The 16,616-nt window shown below is 39.1% G+C and overlaps 1 protein-coding gene across 1 annotated transcript in view; it reads left to right on the top strand.

Moving 5' to 3' along the window:
- Window positions 1-16,616, top strand: part of F13B (coagulation factor XIII, B polypeptide) — a 64,976-nt gene that overhangs the window by 26,918 nt on the left and 21,442 nt on the right. The window contains exons 13-16 of the mRNA XM_010831136.1: window positions 5,320-5,583; window positions 10,032-10,226; window positions 11,081-11,257; window positions 13,043-13,225. Of these exons, the coding sequence (XP_010829438.1) occupies window positions 5,320-5,583; window positions 10,032-10,226; window positions 11,081-11,257; window positions 13,043-13,225 (819 nt within the window). The remainder of the gene's footprint in view (window positions 1-5,319; window positions 5,584-10,031; window positions 10,227-11,080; window positions 11,258-13,042; window positions 13,226-16,616) is intronic.

Genomic DNA, 16,616 nt, shown 5'->3' with positions numbered 1-16,616 from the left:
TGCAGTCACCATCTGCAGTGATTTTGGAGCCCAGAAAAATAAAGTCTGACACTGTTTCCACTGTTTCCCCATCTATTTCCCATGAAGTGATGGGACCGGATGCCATGATCTTCGTTTTCTGAATGTTGAGCTTTAAGCCAACTTTTTCACTCTCCACTTTCACTTTCATCAACAGGCCTTTTAGTTCCTCTTCACTTTCTGCCATAAGGGTGGTGTCATCTGCATATCTGAGGTTATTGATATTTCTCCCGGCAATCTTGATTCTAGCTTGTGTTTCTTCCAGCCCAGCGTTTCTCATGATGTACTCTGCATAGAAGTTAAATAAACAGGCTCCTTTATTGTTCTGAAAACCCCAGATAAACTTCTTCAGTCTGCACATCTCTGAAAAGCATTTGCTCTGTCTTCCAGATGCAGGACAACACTGAGCAGGCGTGCACACGTCAGCTGCAACTAGGCACTCAAGTGTGTGTTTCCATACACACATGCGTATTTTAATTTATATATATATATATATGAATTTATTGAGGTGTATATTACATATCACCCAGTATTTATTGTCCTAAGCCTTCGGGGTTTTTTTGTTGTGGTTGATATATGATAGACCTATCACCATATCAGTATACCTAAATTGATCTCACTCTTCCTAATATCTGAATAGTATTTCATTAGCTGGAGGTAACATACTTTAATTATTCTCCGACTGGTGGACTTTTAATAATTTTCCTCACTTCCTTCCTTTCTTCCTTCCTTCTGTCCTTCCATCCTTCTTTCCTAGGTTATAAGTGGAAATCAAATAATGTAAAGCTGAAATGAAATTGCAGAATTCTAAATATATTTAAAAGAACAAATAGAAAAGATTTTAACATTCAATAGACTTGCTTGATGGAGGTGAGAGAAGGAAGGAGAAAGAAGAAGTTGCAAGCTGATTTTGTTTTCTGTGAGAGGAGCAGTTACATATTGCCCCACTGGTGAGGGAGTATGGTGTTATTAAAAAAAAATGTTAGCATAATGATGATATATTCTGTTGCTCTTTCTTCTCAGGGATTTGGGGAGCTATGAGCCAGAATAAAAACCAAGTATATACTTCTCATATATTTGGTCATTCATATGGCCAAATATACGTTTTTCCTATAAATTACACTATCACACTGTAGAATATATAGACCAAGAATGAGCCCTAGTGTAAACTGTGGACTTCGGGTGATATTGATGTGTTACTCTAGGTTCACTGATTGTAACAAATGCACCTCTCTGCTGGACGGTGTTGATGGGGACGATAGGGTGTTTGGGAGGGCAAGGGTTATTTGGGGATTCTGTACTTTCTGCTGAGTTTTGCTGTGAGCCCCAAACATAAAGTTTACTTTTAAAAACGAGGTAATTTGTGCAATAAATTGTATGATCACCTTATGAAGGCAATGGCACCCCACTCCAGTACTCTTGCCTGGAAAATCCATGGACAGAGGAGCCTGGTAGGCTGCAGTCCATGGGGTCGCTAAGAGTCGGACACGACTGAGCGACTTCCCTTTCACTTTTCTCTTTCATGCTTTGGAGAAGGAAATGGCAAGCCACTCCAGTGTTCTTGCCTGGAGAATCCTAGGGACGGTGGAGCCTGGTGGGCTGCCGTCTATGGGGTCACACAGAGTCAGACACGACTGAAGCGACTTAGCATTAGCATTAGCATGCATTCTCCACCATATTCTTCTTCATTTTAGTATTAGAAGATCACAGTATGTCTCTGGAGATAGGACTTCCTAGTAAGAGATTGTTTCTAGTTTCCCTTGAAGCCTGTAGCCCCAGGAACACCGAGCGTAAGTTTATTGCCTAAGAAGACGTCAAATTAAGAAAAACTAAATTTTAATAACGCCTGGATACTTATATACTATGCTTCAAAATGTGGTATAATTAATATGTGTGATCTTCACAAAGTCATTAATACCAAGTATGTGATTGTAAATATTTCACAGGCAAGGAGATGGAAGCCACACCATTCATAATATACCACTGAAGACCTCACATCTATCCATTCTTATGCCAGGGCTTAAATTCATGTTAGTTTGTCTCTAAAGACTGTGCCATTAACAACAATGCTATCATGTGTCTCAAAGTTACAGGATAGTTTATACAGAATTCCATGTAACTTAACACAGTATAGTTATACATCAAGAGAAGCAAGTCAACACATGGTTCTCCCGTAATACTTTAAAAGGTGGCACAGTTTGGTTACCCTGACAAGGTCAGTTTTCAGGTGTGTGGATGGTATAAAAAAGGGAAACAAAAGTCAGGGGGGAAAATCTAGCTTTGGTTCATTTGTGCAAAACCAAGTCTGTAAAACTGAAGAGTTTCTGTTACCACATATGACTGTCAGTTTGCTCCTACTGAGGGTAAGTCTGTTTGCAATCCTGACTGAAATATGCTGCTTGAGTAGCTCAATCAACTTTCTTATTAAGATGTGTGTGTTTTCCACATAGCCAAATGACTCTTCAATACCAGTTCAACTCAGTTCTGACACCGTCTACTTGGAGGCAGTACCAGATGCCACGGGTTAAGGGCACAGTCCCACAGGACTGCTCCCCCCCACTTTAGAAAGCCAGTGAAGGTTGAAGTTGTTACCTGTCCTTCTGACTAACTGGCTATAGATTGGAGGTTGCCATGACCTCTTCCTCAAGTTTGATTACTTTGCTAAAGTGGATCACAAAAAGCAGAAAGCATTTGATCTATTAGAGTCCCAGTTTCTTACAAAAGAATCGAATCCAGGAACAGTCAGATGGAGGAGACACTCAGGGCAAGGTGTAGGGGTGGGGCGCAGATTTTCCAGACTCTTCCTGGGGCCAGTCTCCTGGGACCTCCAAATTCTCACCAGCCTGGAAGCTCTAGAACCTGGTCTCTAGGTTTTATGGAGGCTTCATTGCATAGGCGTGGCTAACTAGCCGATTGATGTCTGGCAACTGATTTAACCTCCAGCTCCTCTCCCATCCCTGGAAATTTAAGTTCAGAGTGGGCTTCCCTGGTGGCTCAGATGGTAAAGAATCTGCCTGCAACATAGGAGCTGCTGGAGGCGCAAGTTCAATCTCTGTGTTGGGGAGATCCCCTGGAGAAGGGAGTGGCTACCCACCCCAGTATTTTCGCCTGGGAATCCCATAGACAGAGGAGCCTGGCAAGCTTTCCAGTCCATGGGATCACAAAGAGTTGGACAAGACTGAACAAATTTTCACTTTCCCTCCCCCTTCCCAAAAGACAGCTGTACGTATCTAAGAGCAGGATATTCATAAATATTTCAGCTATAATAAGATATAAACAAACTTTAAATGTTTATATTGCTGCTGAAGCTCCAGTATTTTGGTCATTTTATGCGAACAGATGACTCACTGGGCAAAAAGAGAAGAGGGTGTCAGAGGATAAGATGGCTGGACTCTTGAGAGTCCCTTGGACTGCAAGGAGATCCAACCAGTCCATTCTGAAGGAGATCAGCCCTGGGATTTCTTTGGAAGGAATGATGCTAAAGCTGAAACTCCAGTACTTTGGCCACCTCATGTGAAGAGTTGCCTCATTGGAAAAGACTCTGATGCTGGGAGGGATTGGAGGCAGGAGGAGAAGGGGACGACAGAGAATGAGATGGCTGGATGGCATCACCGACTCGATGGACGTGAGTCTGAGTGAACTCTGGGAGTTGGTGATGGACAGGGAGGCCTGGTGTGCTGCGATTCATGGGGTCGCAAAGAGTCAGACACGACTGAGCGACTGAACTAACTAACTAACACAAAGAGAGAAAGACAATCTTTCCTCTCAACATATTGGGAAGTAAAACTAGAATAACTTGGATGTGAATAAAATAAACTTTTACCCCTGTGTATGGCATACAGTTCCCTATTTCTTTCCATGTCTCATATTTTTTAACTTTTTATTTTATATTGGAGCATAGTTGATTAACAATGCTGTATTAGTTTCAGATGTATAGCAAAGTGATTCAGTTATACATATAAATGTACCTATTCCTTTTCAAATTCTTTGAAAATTCATCATTTTTTTGGTTGTTGAAAACTAGATATTTTAGACAACATACCGTAATACATACGAATCCTCTCCAATCAAGGGCTTGCTGCAATTGCTACTGTTTATTTGTTTAGTGACCAGTGTGGACTAATTCTGTGGAGTGTGATTTTCCCACAGTATGCAGATTTTGATGATATTGCTTAATTTTTTATTTTTTAATCTGACTTCCTAGGGGTCATCCTTGAGTCAGCATAGCTTAGTAGTCAGACAATAACTGATCAGATGTTTAGCTTAAACATATTGACTAAGTAAGGATTTCACCTTTATCTCCAGAACAGTGTGTGGCCTGGGGAAATGCTTACAAAATTCAGGAAATTTACAAGTCTGCTCCACATTTAGCCAAGGACTGGTGTCTCTCTCCGCTTTCTCTGATGGAGCAGTCGTGTGCATATCCGTTGACTTCTGACTAGCAACAAGGGGCATCTTAGTGGGCACCTTTGGGCTGCCTGCCCCCGTCTCCAAATCGCCCTGTTACGTGGCTGACTGAGCTGCCATTTTCTTACTTGCCCCAAATAGTACCAGCTAGAGATGCAGGTCTTCCGGGATTGCGTATATAATAAACATATACTCTCTGTTGCAGTCTATGATGTCAGTGGGGCCAGATTTTTCCAAGCTCTGAGTTCCCTCCAGGCAGCAAAACCTCCAGTCCAGGGGGGTTTTGGTTGGCCGCCCAGCCTGCAACTTCTGAGCCAGGGCGAGAGAGAGGAGCCAGGGGGCAGTCACTCTTTTTACTGAATAAACATTTCTCAAGAGTATACTCTTTGACCCATTTCCAGAAACTATAAATGCTTTTGTAGTTTTGCGGGTTTGTTTTTTTTCCCCCCATTTACTTCTATCTTTGGGGAAAGATTATGTTCAGGTTTTCTCATAGCCATTCTTAAAGTCCTTCCTAAACAAAATGACTTTGAAATATAACCTTCTCAAGATTTTCAGGAAGCTTTATCTGAAAAACTTATTCTTGACTAGATTTTCAAAATGTCTACAAATATGAAAACTATCAAGAGGGAACTTAATTCTTTGCACCTCTTTAAGGAGAACATATAACTGTCAGATTGATGCTGTGTTAAAATGAAGACTGATGGCCTTCACCTGGCTGGCCCTGAAACAGCTCACTTCCTGGCCAGCAAGAAGAAAGAAGGGGCTTCATCTCTCCTCCTCAGGGGTCCATTTCTGAACCGTTCAAACTGGGAAACTTAGTGTGACCACAAAGAAGTTGCACAGCTATTAATAGCATTGTGCTCAAATATCAAATGATGGATTCAGAGTATTAACGTGAAAACACCGATCAGATATTATTTAGAGATTTCACATTCCCCTGTGTGAACTTTGATATTTACCAAAAGGGTTTCGCTGCACTGGCTTCCTGGCAATGCACGGAATTCACAGTCATGCTCATAACTGTAAATGAAGCAGCACTGGGAGGAGCAGCTTCACTGCAGGGCCAGTTTCAGTTACACGCTGCTGGCGTAACTGGCATGTTGCTTTTAACTCATGTCCTTCTAATCTTATGGATTTCTTCTGTGGGGGGACAAGGTAAGTTGAAAGCCTGAATACGGCTCTGAATATTGAGTTCCTCTCTCAAATGTGTGTGTTGTGTGTACGTATGTTTATAAATGAATACAGGGGTGAAAATATTGGGAATAAGGGATCGTCATTTTTGTTTTTAATGAAAATATTTTCTAATATGCAATTAAGGGAAAATAGAATGAAACAATTTTTCTATGTTCTTTAAGTTATGATATATAAGTAGCCACCAAATACAAAATCTGGAGAGAAACTGAATGTTGAAAAATCTGCTTATGATAAAGGTAAAAAGGTAAAGTGCCAGTGTCATTCTGCGTGAAGGCTGCGATGCCAATGCCACGGACCAGGAAAAGTACACCAAGAAAACCCGGACACCTGCGATATGTTTGAATTTTCGTAGATTTTTTAAATTTAAGATTTGAATATTATTAAATTCAGGGATTTCCTGTTTCAATCTAATCATCACTCGACAAAGAAAAATCTTTTTTTTTTTTACTAAAATATAATTTGACATAAAACAGTTTCAGGTGTACTACAGAGTAATTTGACGTTTGCATACATACATTATGAAGTGGTCATCGTGATAATTCTCATAACAATCTGCCCCCATACAAAGGTATTACAATAGTACCGATTCTATCCTTTATGCTGTATATTACATCCCTGTGGCTTATTTATTTTCTAACGGGAAGTTTGTTCCTCTTAATGTTCTTCACCTGTTTCACCTGCCCACTCTCCGCCTTCCTCATCTCTGGCAACCACACGTTTGTTTTATGACGAGCCTGCTTTTCTTTTGTCTTGTTTCTTTTTGTTTTGCTTTCTAGATTTTGAAATCTTCACATGTAAGTGGGGTCATACAGTTTTTTCTCTGTCTGACTTATTTCAGTTAGTAGAATGCTCTCCACGTCCATCCATGTTGTCACAAATGGCAAGATTTCCTTTTTTATGGTTGAGTAATATCCCATGGTATACACAAATACCACATCTTCTTTACCCATTCATTTCTCTGTGGACACTTAGGTTGCTTTCAACTCTTGGCTATTATAAATAGTACTGCTATGAAGTTTGAGGTACATTTATCTTTCTGAATTAGTGTCATCTCTTTTAATGAAACTATAGAGCATATCCTTATTTTCATATGTAATAAAACTAGTGAGATACCAATAAATTATTTGCTTCTTCTGAGCTTTTCAGCAAGGTTTAATATGAAAAAAAATTGTACACCACTTCTCCTTTAATAAAAAATACTATGTCTCACAGTATTTCAAAAAATGTCACATCTTGTTTTGTGTTGAAATAAAATCTATCACATCTGAGTAATTGCAAATGAAATACCCTGTAAGATCTAGGGTAACTGATTAAACTGTATGTGGAAATGGGATTTTAGTCATATGCTTTACCGTTTGATTTTCAGAAAGTATTTATTTTGCTCTTTTGATGCTAATTTTTGCACATAGTTGTTCTCTTTGGGAAAATCTCTTCAGTCCTAACATAAGAAAAAATAAGAACTATAAAATTCCTTCCTTTTATGATCCACCATTATAAAAGTTGCAAAGCATTATTTCTACAGACTTGAAAGTTACTCATTTCTTTATATATTTTTCATAGAATTATAATCAGAGGACTATAGTTAGCTAATGGGAAAAAAGTATTTTTCTCCAATAACAGATATTGCTTAGTCGATTAAAAATACCAACTTCTCTGGTTAGCCTGAAGTAAGGATTAGACCTTTACAACATCCTGAAAAACTGTATGTATGGGTGTATTTGATTCTTTTTAACCTATGTGTCTGTTAAATATTGTTTTGAACACCATGGAGAATGGACATTAAGAGAGGATTTCTAAATTGAGGGAGGAGAAGCAGAAGAAGATGAATATAAAATGTAGTCATGTGTAGAATTTTGACAACCTGAAATCTAAGGGGCTTCCCAGGTGGTTCAGTTGTAAAGAGCCCGCCTGCCAAGCAAGAGATGCAGGTTCCGTCCCTGGGTTGAGAAGATCTCCTGGAGAAGGAAATGGCAACCCACTCCAGTATTCCTGCCTGGGAAATCCCATGGCCAGAGGAGCCTGGCAGGCTACAGTTCACGGGGTTGCAAAGAGTTGGACATGACTTAGTGGCTGCACAATGACAGCATTGTGTAAAAAGTGTAAAAAGATGTTCGAGCTTCAATCTAGTCTCCTAGAACTTTTAGAGAAACTCTATCAAAAGTTGTATAGATATTAAGTCAGGAGTCCCCAGTGTCCGGGATCTAATGCCTGATGATCTCTGGTGGAGCTGATGCAATAATAACAAAAATAAAGTGCATAGTAAGTGTAATGCACTTGAATCATTCCCAAATCATCACCCCTCACCCCCAGCCATGGAAAAACTGTCTTCCACAAAAGCAGTTCCTTGTGCCAAAAAGGCTGGGGACTGCTGTACAGTTAAGTGATTCGTGAGTTTGTGTTGGTGCTGGAGAAGACTCTTGAGAGTCTCTTGGATTCTAAAGAGATAAAATCAGTCAATCCTAAAGGAAATCAACCCTGACTATTCTTTGGAAGGACTGATGCTGAAGCTGAAACTCCAAAACTTTGGTCACCTGATGAGAAGAGCCCATTCCTTGGAAAAGACCCTAAGGCAGGGAAAGATTGAAGGCAGGGGGAGAAGAGGGTGACAGAGGATGAGATGGTTAGGTAGCATCACCAACTCAATGGAGGTGAATTTGAGCAAGCTCTGGGAGAGAGTGAAAGACTGGGAATCCATGGGGTTGCAGAGTCAGACATAACTTAGCAACGGAACAGCAACAACTGCTGTTTATTTGCCTATTGAGAAACTGGCCAGAGTGTGAAAGAAGCACTCTAACACTTGCATAATTCAACATTCTTCATGCTTTCAGTAGTAAAATATTTATCAAACCCTATACTGTGCAGCAACAAGTTCAAAAGAAAACGAAAACTCCATGTCTCATTACAATGCACAGGGTCCTGTGAGGAAAGCAAACCACGCAAATAAGTAGATTGCAAGATTGTGTGTGTGTGTGTGTGTCCTGTAGGAAATGTGCTCACAAGGTTTTATCAGCATGTCGAGGCTTGAGAAATCATTTTCTCCTTTTGCAGTGGGTGACTGGGTAAAGGAGATCTACGAAAAGCAGTTATTGAGTGAGTGCCAATGCTGAGGTACCAGGGTATTTGCTAAACGTTGAAGAATGAACTTTGAAGGGCGGTAAAATAGGGACATTTGGAGGATGGAAGCAAGGTTATTCTGCATAGCAAAGAATACGTAGGTTAAAGTGTATGGAAATCGAATACTATAGTTTGACAGGCAGACAAGAAATATCTGTAAAAGAATTATGGGAGGTACTACCATCAGTGAAAGCTTCCCTGCTGGCTCAGATGGTAAAGAATCTGGCTGTAATGCAGGAGATCCGGATTCCATCCCTGGGTTGGGAAAATCCCCTGGAGAAGGAAATGGCAGCTCACTACAGATTCTTGCCTGGAGATTCCAATGGACAGAGGAGCCTAGTGGGCTACAGTCTATGGGGTCCCAAAGAGTGACTAACACTGAGCGACTAACACTTCGACTTTCACTATCAGTGTGTGAGGGTTTTGGTTTTTTCCCCCTCCAAAACCATCTAATGTAAAATTTTAGACACTTAGATAAGCAACTTCAGGTTTCACAAGTGAAATACTATGGGAATTACTAGCTTCAAATATTGTGCAACGTTGAAAATCACCTCTAGATAAGCGGAAAGGGGAAATTTCCCTGGTTAATTTGTGAGCTGAGTTTCTGGAAGTTGCTTTTTTCTTTTTCCAAATAAAGAGAAAACAAACAAACAAAACACTTCATCTTCAATGTGCCAGGAAAATACAGACAAGACAGAGACTTCAGGTGGAGTTACCTAGGACTAGGATGCAGAGTAGAGAAAGGAGGTGAGTGGAGATGCCAGCACATCCTGCACACCAGCGAGGTCTTACTGCTGTCCCACTCTGCTGGCTCTCAACCTGTGGGAGATTTTCTTCTTGAAGATACTGCAAAGGACGTTATATTTCACATGACTCCAACATCTACATTGCACCTTCACTGACAATGTGCTTTGTGCTAAATCGCTCAGTCGTGTCACTTTTTGCAACCCTATGGACTGTAGCCCACCAGGCTCCTCAGTCCATGGGATTCTCCAGGCAAGAATACTGGAGTGGGCTGCCATTCCTTCCTCCAGGGGATCTTCCTGACCCAGGGATCGAGCCTGAGTCTTTTATGTTTCCTCCACTGGTGGACGGGTTCTTTACCACTAGCGCCAGTACTCACCACTACAGATCTTTCTTTGTTCTTAACTAATTAGGACACCGGAGGGCATTAAGCTAAAGGAATTTAAGCTAGCTGAAAGAAAAAAATATTGATAAGATGATTAAAATATGATTTAATGATTCATAAATGTAGATTCATATTTAATTCTTCAGTTTTGTTTTATTTTTCCCAGGGAGACATTGTGATTTTCCAAAAATAAACCATGGAATTCTGTACAATGAAAAGAAATACAAGGCATCTTTCCCAGTTTCTCCTGGGAAAATTTTCTATTATTCCTGTGAATATAATTATATGCCTCCTTCAAAATACTTTTGGACTCCCATAACATGCACAGAGGGCGGATGGTCACCGACTCCAAAGTGTCTCAGTGAGTAAAGGCCTGATGGGGGTGACGCGTTCGGGGAGTGGAGAAGGATGCGGCAGCGGGATTCACAAGGTCTTGATAGAGAGTCCCAGGGACGAGGACTAGAGGAGCCAGCAAAGATGAGAGATGCAGTCCTTCATGTTTTGAGAAGCCTTTTTTGAAAACCAAAGGAATAATGAATATATGAACTTTCTTTCATGTTGTAAGTTTTAAAACTGATCATTAATATATTTCACTCCTAATATTTATATCCTAATATTCATTTGTTATCAGCCTGGTCATAATTTTTTCTTTAAAAAAAGTCTTTGTACATATCCATTCTCTTTTGAAATGTACATTCTCTTGAATATTGAGAGGATCACATCTCCACTTTTACATTTTCCATAGATCACTTTTTTTGTGCCTAAAGTTATGTCTATATTAATCCTTCAATAAATGTGAAGAGCGTACTCAGGAGGTAACAAGTGTACTAAAACAAAAACAATGGGGGGGCAGAATAAATGAGCGGACAAAGGTAATAATAATGGTCTTTCTATAAAAAAATATTTATGAAAATTAAGAGAGAAACATATTAAAACACTATTTATACCTAGAAAAGCATATAAAAATAAAATATTTTATTATAAAAATCATAGAACAATGGAGTGAAATGTTAATTTCCTTTTGTGTATGAAACATATATGAAAAGTATGTATTTCATCAATACAGCAGCAAAACCTAAATTCTTTTAAAATTTTATTTTCATACCTAATTTTAGCTTTGAAAGTTTTCCATTAAAAAATATTGTAAAGTGCAAATGTATTTTACTATTGTTTTACCACTTCCATCTGGTACATTAAACAACTTTTGGTCCTTAGGAGTGTGTTTCTTTCCTTTTGTGGAAAACGGTCAATCTGCATCTTCGGGACAAATATACCTGGAAGGCGCCACTGTGCAAATTACCTGCAATAAGGGCTACAGTCTCCCGGATAACCAGGGCAGCATTACCTGTGCTGAAGGGGGCTGGTCCTCCCCTCCGGAATGCATCTCCACCAGTAAGTGAAATGCCATCTTCTCTAATCCTGGAATATGTTGTGATTTTTTAAAAAAAGAAATAAATCTATTGTCACATCTTAAGTTGAGATTTCACCACTTGCTTTTATTTTACACATTTGTTTTTCAGTTACAGCTGTCTCTGAAGGGATGTACAAGTGGCATAGTCTGCCTGCCTACATGAATCAAATGTATTTAATAAAAACAAGCATTGAACAAGAGTACAAACACTTGAGGACAGTACCTTTATGTTAAAGTAACACCCACTTTCTGTGTTCGGTGCATTAAAATTATCATGTTAGCTGAGAATAAATATCTAGAAAACTAAAATATTAAAAAGAAAAAAGTCCAGTACCAGTTAAAATGTCTTATAACTAAGACAATTGTTAATAATTAACCTTTTGTGTTCATATTAAATTCACATGCTTGATTCAATAAACAATTTCTAGGTTTTAAAAATTTTGTACTTGTGAGAGTTATGTCTGTCACTGATTTAAAATCTGGAAAACAATTCATTTGGAAACTCTATAACATGGTAGCATCTTCCAGACCTCTGGAATCATAATAATAATTTATAATCATCTTTCTATTATATGAAATCTATAATAATTTATAATCATCTTTCCAGTTTCCTATCGTAACTCTATGCCTGCACGGTGTATTCAAGGAGGCATAAAAACTTCTCTAGCTCTTTCTCATCATAGCGCCATTCTTTGTCAGCCCTATAAATTCTAGCTGCCAAGGCCTCCAAAACCCTCATCGCCCTCTTCTCATCTCAGAGAAACCGCGGGACTCTGCCTGGCTTCTCCTCCCTGGGAGCTGGGACGCTCACAGTGATATGCTTTGGGGTTTGGACTTTATCTCCCTTCTCTTGATCATCATGGACCTGCACTGTCGTTTCCAGTTTCCTGGAAATGCGTTTTGTCCAGTTTTCTAGCTTTTTAACCGGTGGGAAGAAATGCTGACACCAGCTACTTCATCTTACAGGAAGTGGAGTCTTCTGGTATGCTTTTAAAAGAAGCAATTATGCTATCAAAATCATTCCACATCTTCAATATTTAATCTTTTAGGAAACAGACTCTAAAACAGCTTGAATGACAACAGTGTTTCAGTAAACAGTGAGGCTATGGTTTCTTACAATTACGGAGGGCTTAAACATGACCAATATTTGCCAAAAACATAAAATAAAAGAACAAATCTATTGATATCATATCTGAAATGTCCAGTGACCGAACAGGGTTCACATTGTATAAGCTTATGGTACAAATGTTCCATATGTACAAATGTTCATATGTTCCAAATGTTCACTTATGGTACAAATGTTTTTGCAACCCATTTAATGGGGTGATGGCAACCAAAGTCCAAGAATTGAATTTCAAAACCTGACAACTCCGTTTGAGTACAGCAAACTCTCAAGGAAATCCAAACCAGTGTAGAAACTTTAAGCAAAGGGCTCAATTTGTTGCAAATCATTCATAATTCTTTATAGGAAATTATTAAATAACTGAATTGGATTTCTCTTGGGCATAACAAAACTCTCCAGCCAGAGTTCTTTCCTCGCTTTTTCTAGAGCAACACACTTATTTTTAATGTGCCTTATTCTATGTAAAATATTTTATATAGTTTCCTAAAATATTTTCTTTGAGGATTTAATAAACTAACAATGTGGATTGCAAGAATAATTCTAGGCTGTGGTTTTCCTGAAAGGAGGCTTATGTTTTTCTTTTTCTTTCATTGATTTATTATGAAAAATTTTAATAAATTTTTTATATTTTCCTTTTTTTCAGAAAAATGTTTAAAAACAGATATTGTAGTTGCCAATGGGTTTTTGTCTGAGTCAGAATATGCTTATTCTGTGAATAAAGAAACACAATATAAGTGTAAACCAGGATATACAACAGCAGATGGAAAAACGTCAGGGACAGTTCAGTGTTTGCAAGGTGGATGGTCAAGTCAACCCACTTGTATTAGTAAGTAATTTTATACTTTACTATGCATCTTTCTGAACCCACAACATGGAAGTTTACTTCAACCTTTTTTTTTTTTTTTTGCTTCTTCAGAGATTAGATGGCACCATGTAAAATGATGTCAAACTCATTTTTTAAAAATATATTGATAAAATACAGGAATACTTCTATACCACATTGATTTAACTTCTTTGGTTATGTTTTTCCATGTCTCCAAAGGAGATAATCCTTCTCTTAAGTCTATTTTTTTTCCCCTAGAATAAACGCCATTATTTTGAAAATGGAAAAAAAAAATCTAATTAGATTTACAAAGCTTTGTGCCTGCATGCTCAGTCATCTCCAGCTCTTTGCAACCCTATGGGCTATAGCCCATCAGGCTCCTCTGTCCCTGGGATTAGCCAGGCAAAACTACTGGAGTGGGTTGCCATGTCCTACGCCATTACAGAGCTTCAGGCAAAGCTGAATTTATTTGAGACTGAGATCTTTGTACATTTATCCTTTGCCATCTTCAAATTCTCAGTCTCCTGTAGTTGATTTCTTGTTCCTTTTAATACAAGTCGTGAGTCCGAGGAATAAGCTTCATCCATGGTGTAGTGATCCAAGGACACTAATACTCAGCTCTTTTCAATCCATGATCTGATGCTCAGAGAAGGAACAGGTCTAGAAATATTTGTAATTTGTGAATATTTGAGAGGTATGGATAGGTTTCAGGTTCTGGTTTCTAGGAAACTTACACTAACAATGGATTTCTGATTTTTACAGTTTCTCTTAGGGATAAAAAATGAAACATCAGTACTCTATAATCAAGTTAAGAGGCATAGGAAAAAACCTTAAATTTGGTAGAATTTGAAATTACATAGGAATTCCTTGGTGGCTTAGATGGTAAAGAATCTGCCTGCAATGCAGGAGACCTGAGTTTAATCCCTGGGTCAGGAAGAACTCCTGGAGAAGGAAATAGCAACCCACTCCAGAATTCTTGCCTGGGAAGTCCCATGGACAGAGGAGCCTGATGGGCTACAGTCCATGGATTTGCAAAGAGTCAGACAAGACTGAGTGACTAAAACTTTCACTTCTCTTAGGCAGAGGAGCTCTCCAAATGATGAAAATATGCTTATATTATTCTTATATTTTTATAAAATAAATATGAAATTTATTTTAAGCAACTGGATGCGTAAAAATTTGCATTTGGTGCCAGCTGTCTTTGTGAGTAATCAGCCAGGGATAAAGAAGCAGACAACACAGGGACCATTTTTTACTTATTTATGTAAGTGATTTTTAGATAATTTGATAATTAAGAAAGGAATGTGTACGTAAATACAGTTTTTACTTTTTAGTAATTATATCAGAAGAACAAGTTACCACTAGCTGCTCCTTTTCTTTAAATGCATACTTAACTTTTCAAAATTGCATACATTAAAGCAATAAAATAATGGAATAAACGAGCTAATCACAAAAACGACACTGATGCTAGTAAATGTAAAAAATGAAGTTAAAAAAAATTACATGAAGTTTCAAATTTATTAGGTGAAATTATTTCAAGGTGTTTGAAGTCAGGAAAGTGGGCTAGTGATTGGAAGGGGTCATAGAAGACTTTGTAAATGTGACTAATAATTCTTCACCTGGAGGGTAATTATAGAGGTGTGTTGCTTTTGTAATAATTTTCTGAATTTACACTGCTTACATTCCTCTACAAGCTTTTTCTACTTCAGTAAGTTCATTAGAATGTGGCATTAGAAGACAGTTTCCCAGGAACACTTTCACATCTCGGGTGGTCCAGGCTTTCTGAACAAAGACCACTGGCAGACTTGGGTAAAGGATGATTAAACAGCAAAGACACCTTGGAAGTTAGAAGCAATGTGTACCTCCAGCAAGATTTAGGGACTTCTCTCTAGGGTTATTTGCTAACATTCCAGAGTAGTAAAAACCTAGGGACCTTCCTCTCTCTCCTGACCGTATAAGAACTGGTCTAATAATTTTGAGGTTCCTTTCCTATGGCCTTCCGTGGTAGCTCAAACGGTAAAGCATCTGCCGACAATGTGGGAGACCCTGGTTCGATCCCTGGGTTGGGAAGATTCTCTGGAGAAGGAAAGAGCAACCCACTCCAGTACACTTGCCTGAAAAATCCCATGGACAGAGGAGCCTGGTGGGCTACAGTCCACGGGGCCGCAAAGAGCCAGACAAGACTGAGAGACTTCACTTACACTTTCATTAGAATATATACTATACCTGATCCATTCAGTTCAGCTCAGTCGTGTCTGACTCTTTGTGACCCCATGAATCGCAGCACGCCAGGCCTCCCTGTCCATCACCAACTCCTGGAGTTCACTCAGACTCACATCCATTGAATCAGTAATGCCATCCAGCCATCTCATCCTCTGTCATCCCCTTCTCCTCCAGTCCTCAATCCCTCCCAGCATCAGAGTCTTTTCCAATGAGTCAACTCTTCGCATGAGGTGGCCAAAGTACTGGAGTTTCAGCTTCAGCATCATTCCTTCAAAAGAAATCCCAGGGCTGATCTCCTTCAGAATGGACTGGTTGGATCTCCTTGCAGTCCAAGGGACTCTCAAGAGTCTTCTCAACACCACAGTTCAAAAGCATCAATTCTTCAGCGCTCAGCCTTCTTCACAGTCCAACTCTCACATCCATACATGACCACTGGAAAAACCATAGCCTTGACTAGATGAACCTTTGTTGGCAAATTAATGTCTTTGCTTTTGAATATGCTATCTAGGTTGGTCATAACTTTCCTTCCAAGGAGTAAGCATCTTTTAATTTCATGGCTGCAGTCACCATCTGCAGTGATTTTGGAGCCCAGAAAAATGACACTGTTTCCACTGTTTCCCCATCTATTTGCCATGAAGTGATGGGACCGGATGCCATGATCTTCGCTTTCTGAATGTTGAGCTTTAAGCCAACTTTTTCACTCTCCACCTTCATTTTCATCAAGAGGCTTTTTAGTTCCTCTTCACTTTCTGCCATAAGGGTGGTTTCATCTGCATATCTGAGGTTATTGATATTTCTCCCAGCAATCTTGATTCCAGCTTGTGTTTCTTCCAGTCCAGCGTTTCTCATGATGTACTCTGCATATAAGTTAAAAAAACAGGGTGACGATATACAGCCTTGACAAACTCCTTTTCCTATTTGGAACCAGTCTGTTGTTCCATGTCCAGTTCTAACTGTTGCTTCCTGACCTGCATACAGATTTCTCAAGAGGCAGATCAGGTGGTCTGGTGTTCCCATCTCTTTCAGAATTTTCCACAGTTTATTGTGATCCACACAGTCAAAGGCTTTGGCATAGTCAATAAAGCAGAAGTAGATGTTTTTCTGGAACTCTCTTGCTTTTTCCATGATCCAGCGGATGTTGGCAATTTGATCTCTGGTTCCTCTGCCTTTT

This window comes from Bison bison, unplaced genomic scaffold (assembly GCF_000754665.1).
Source record: "Bison bison bison isolate TAMUID 2011002044 unplaced genomic scaffold, Bison_UMD1.0 scf7180017864524, whole genome shotgun sequence".
Lineage (NCBI taxonomy): Eukaryota > Metazoa > Chordata > Mammalia > Artiodactyla > Bovidae > Bison > Bison bison.
This window is presented reverse-complemented; position numbering and strand designations above follow the sequence as displayed.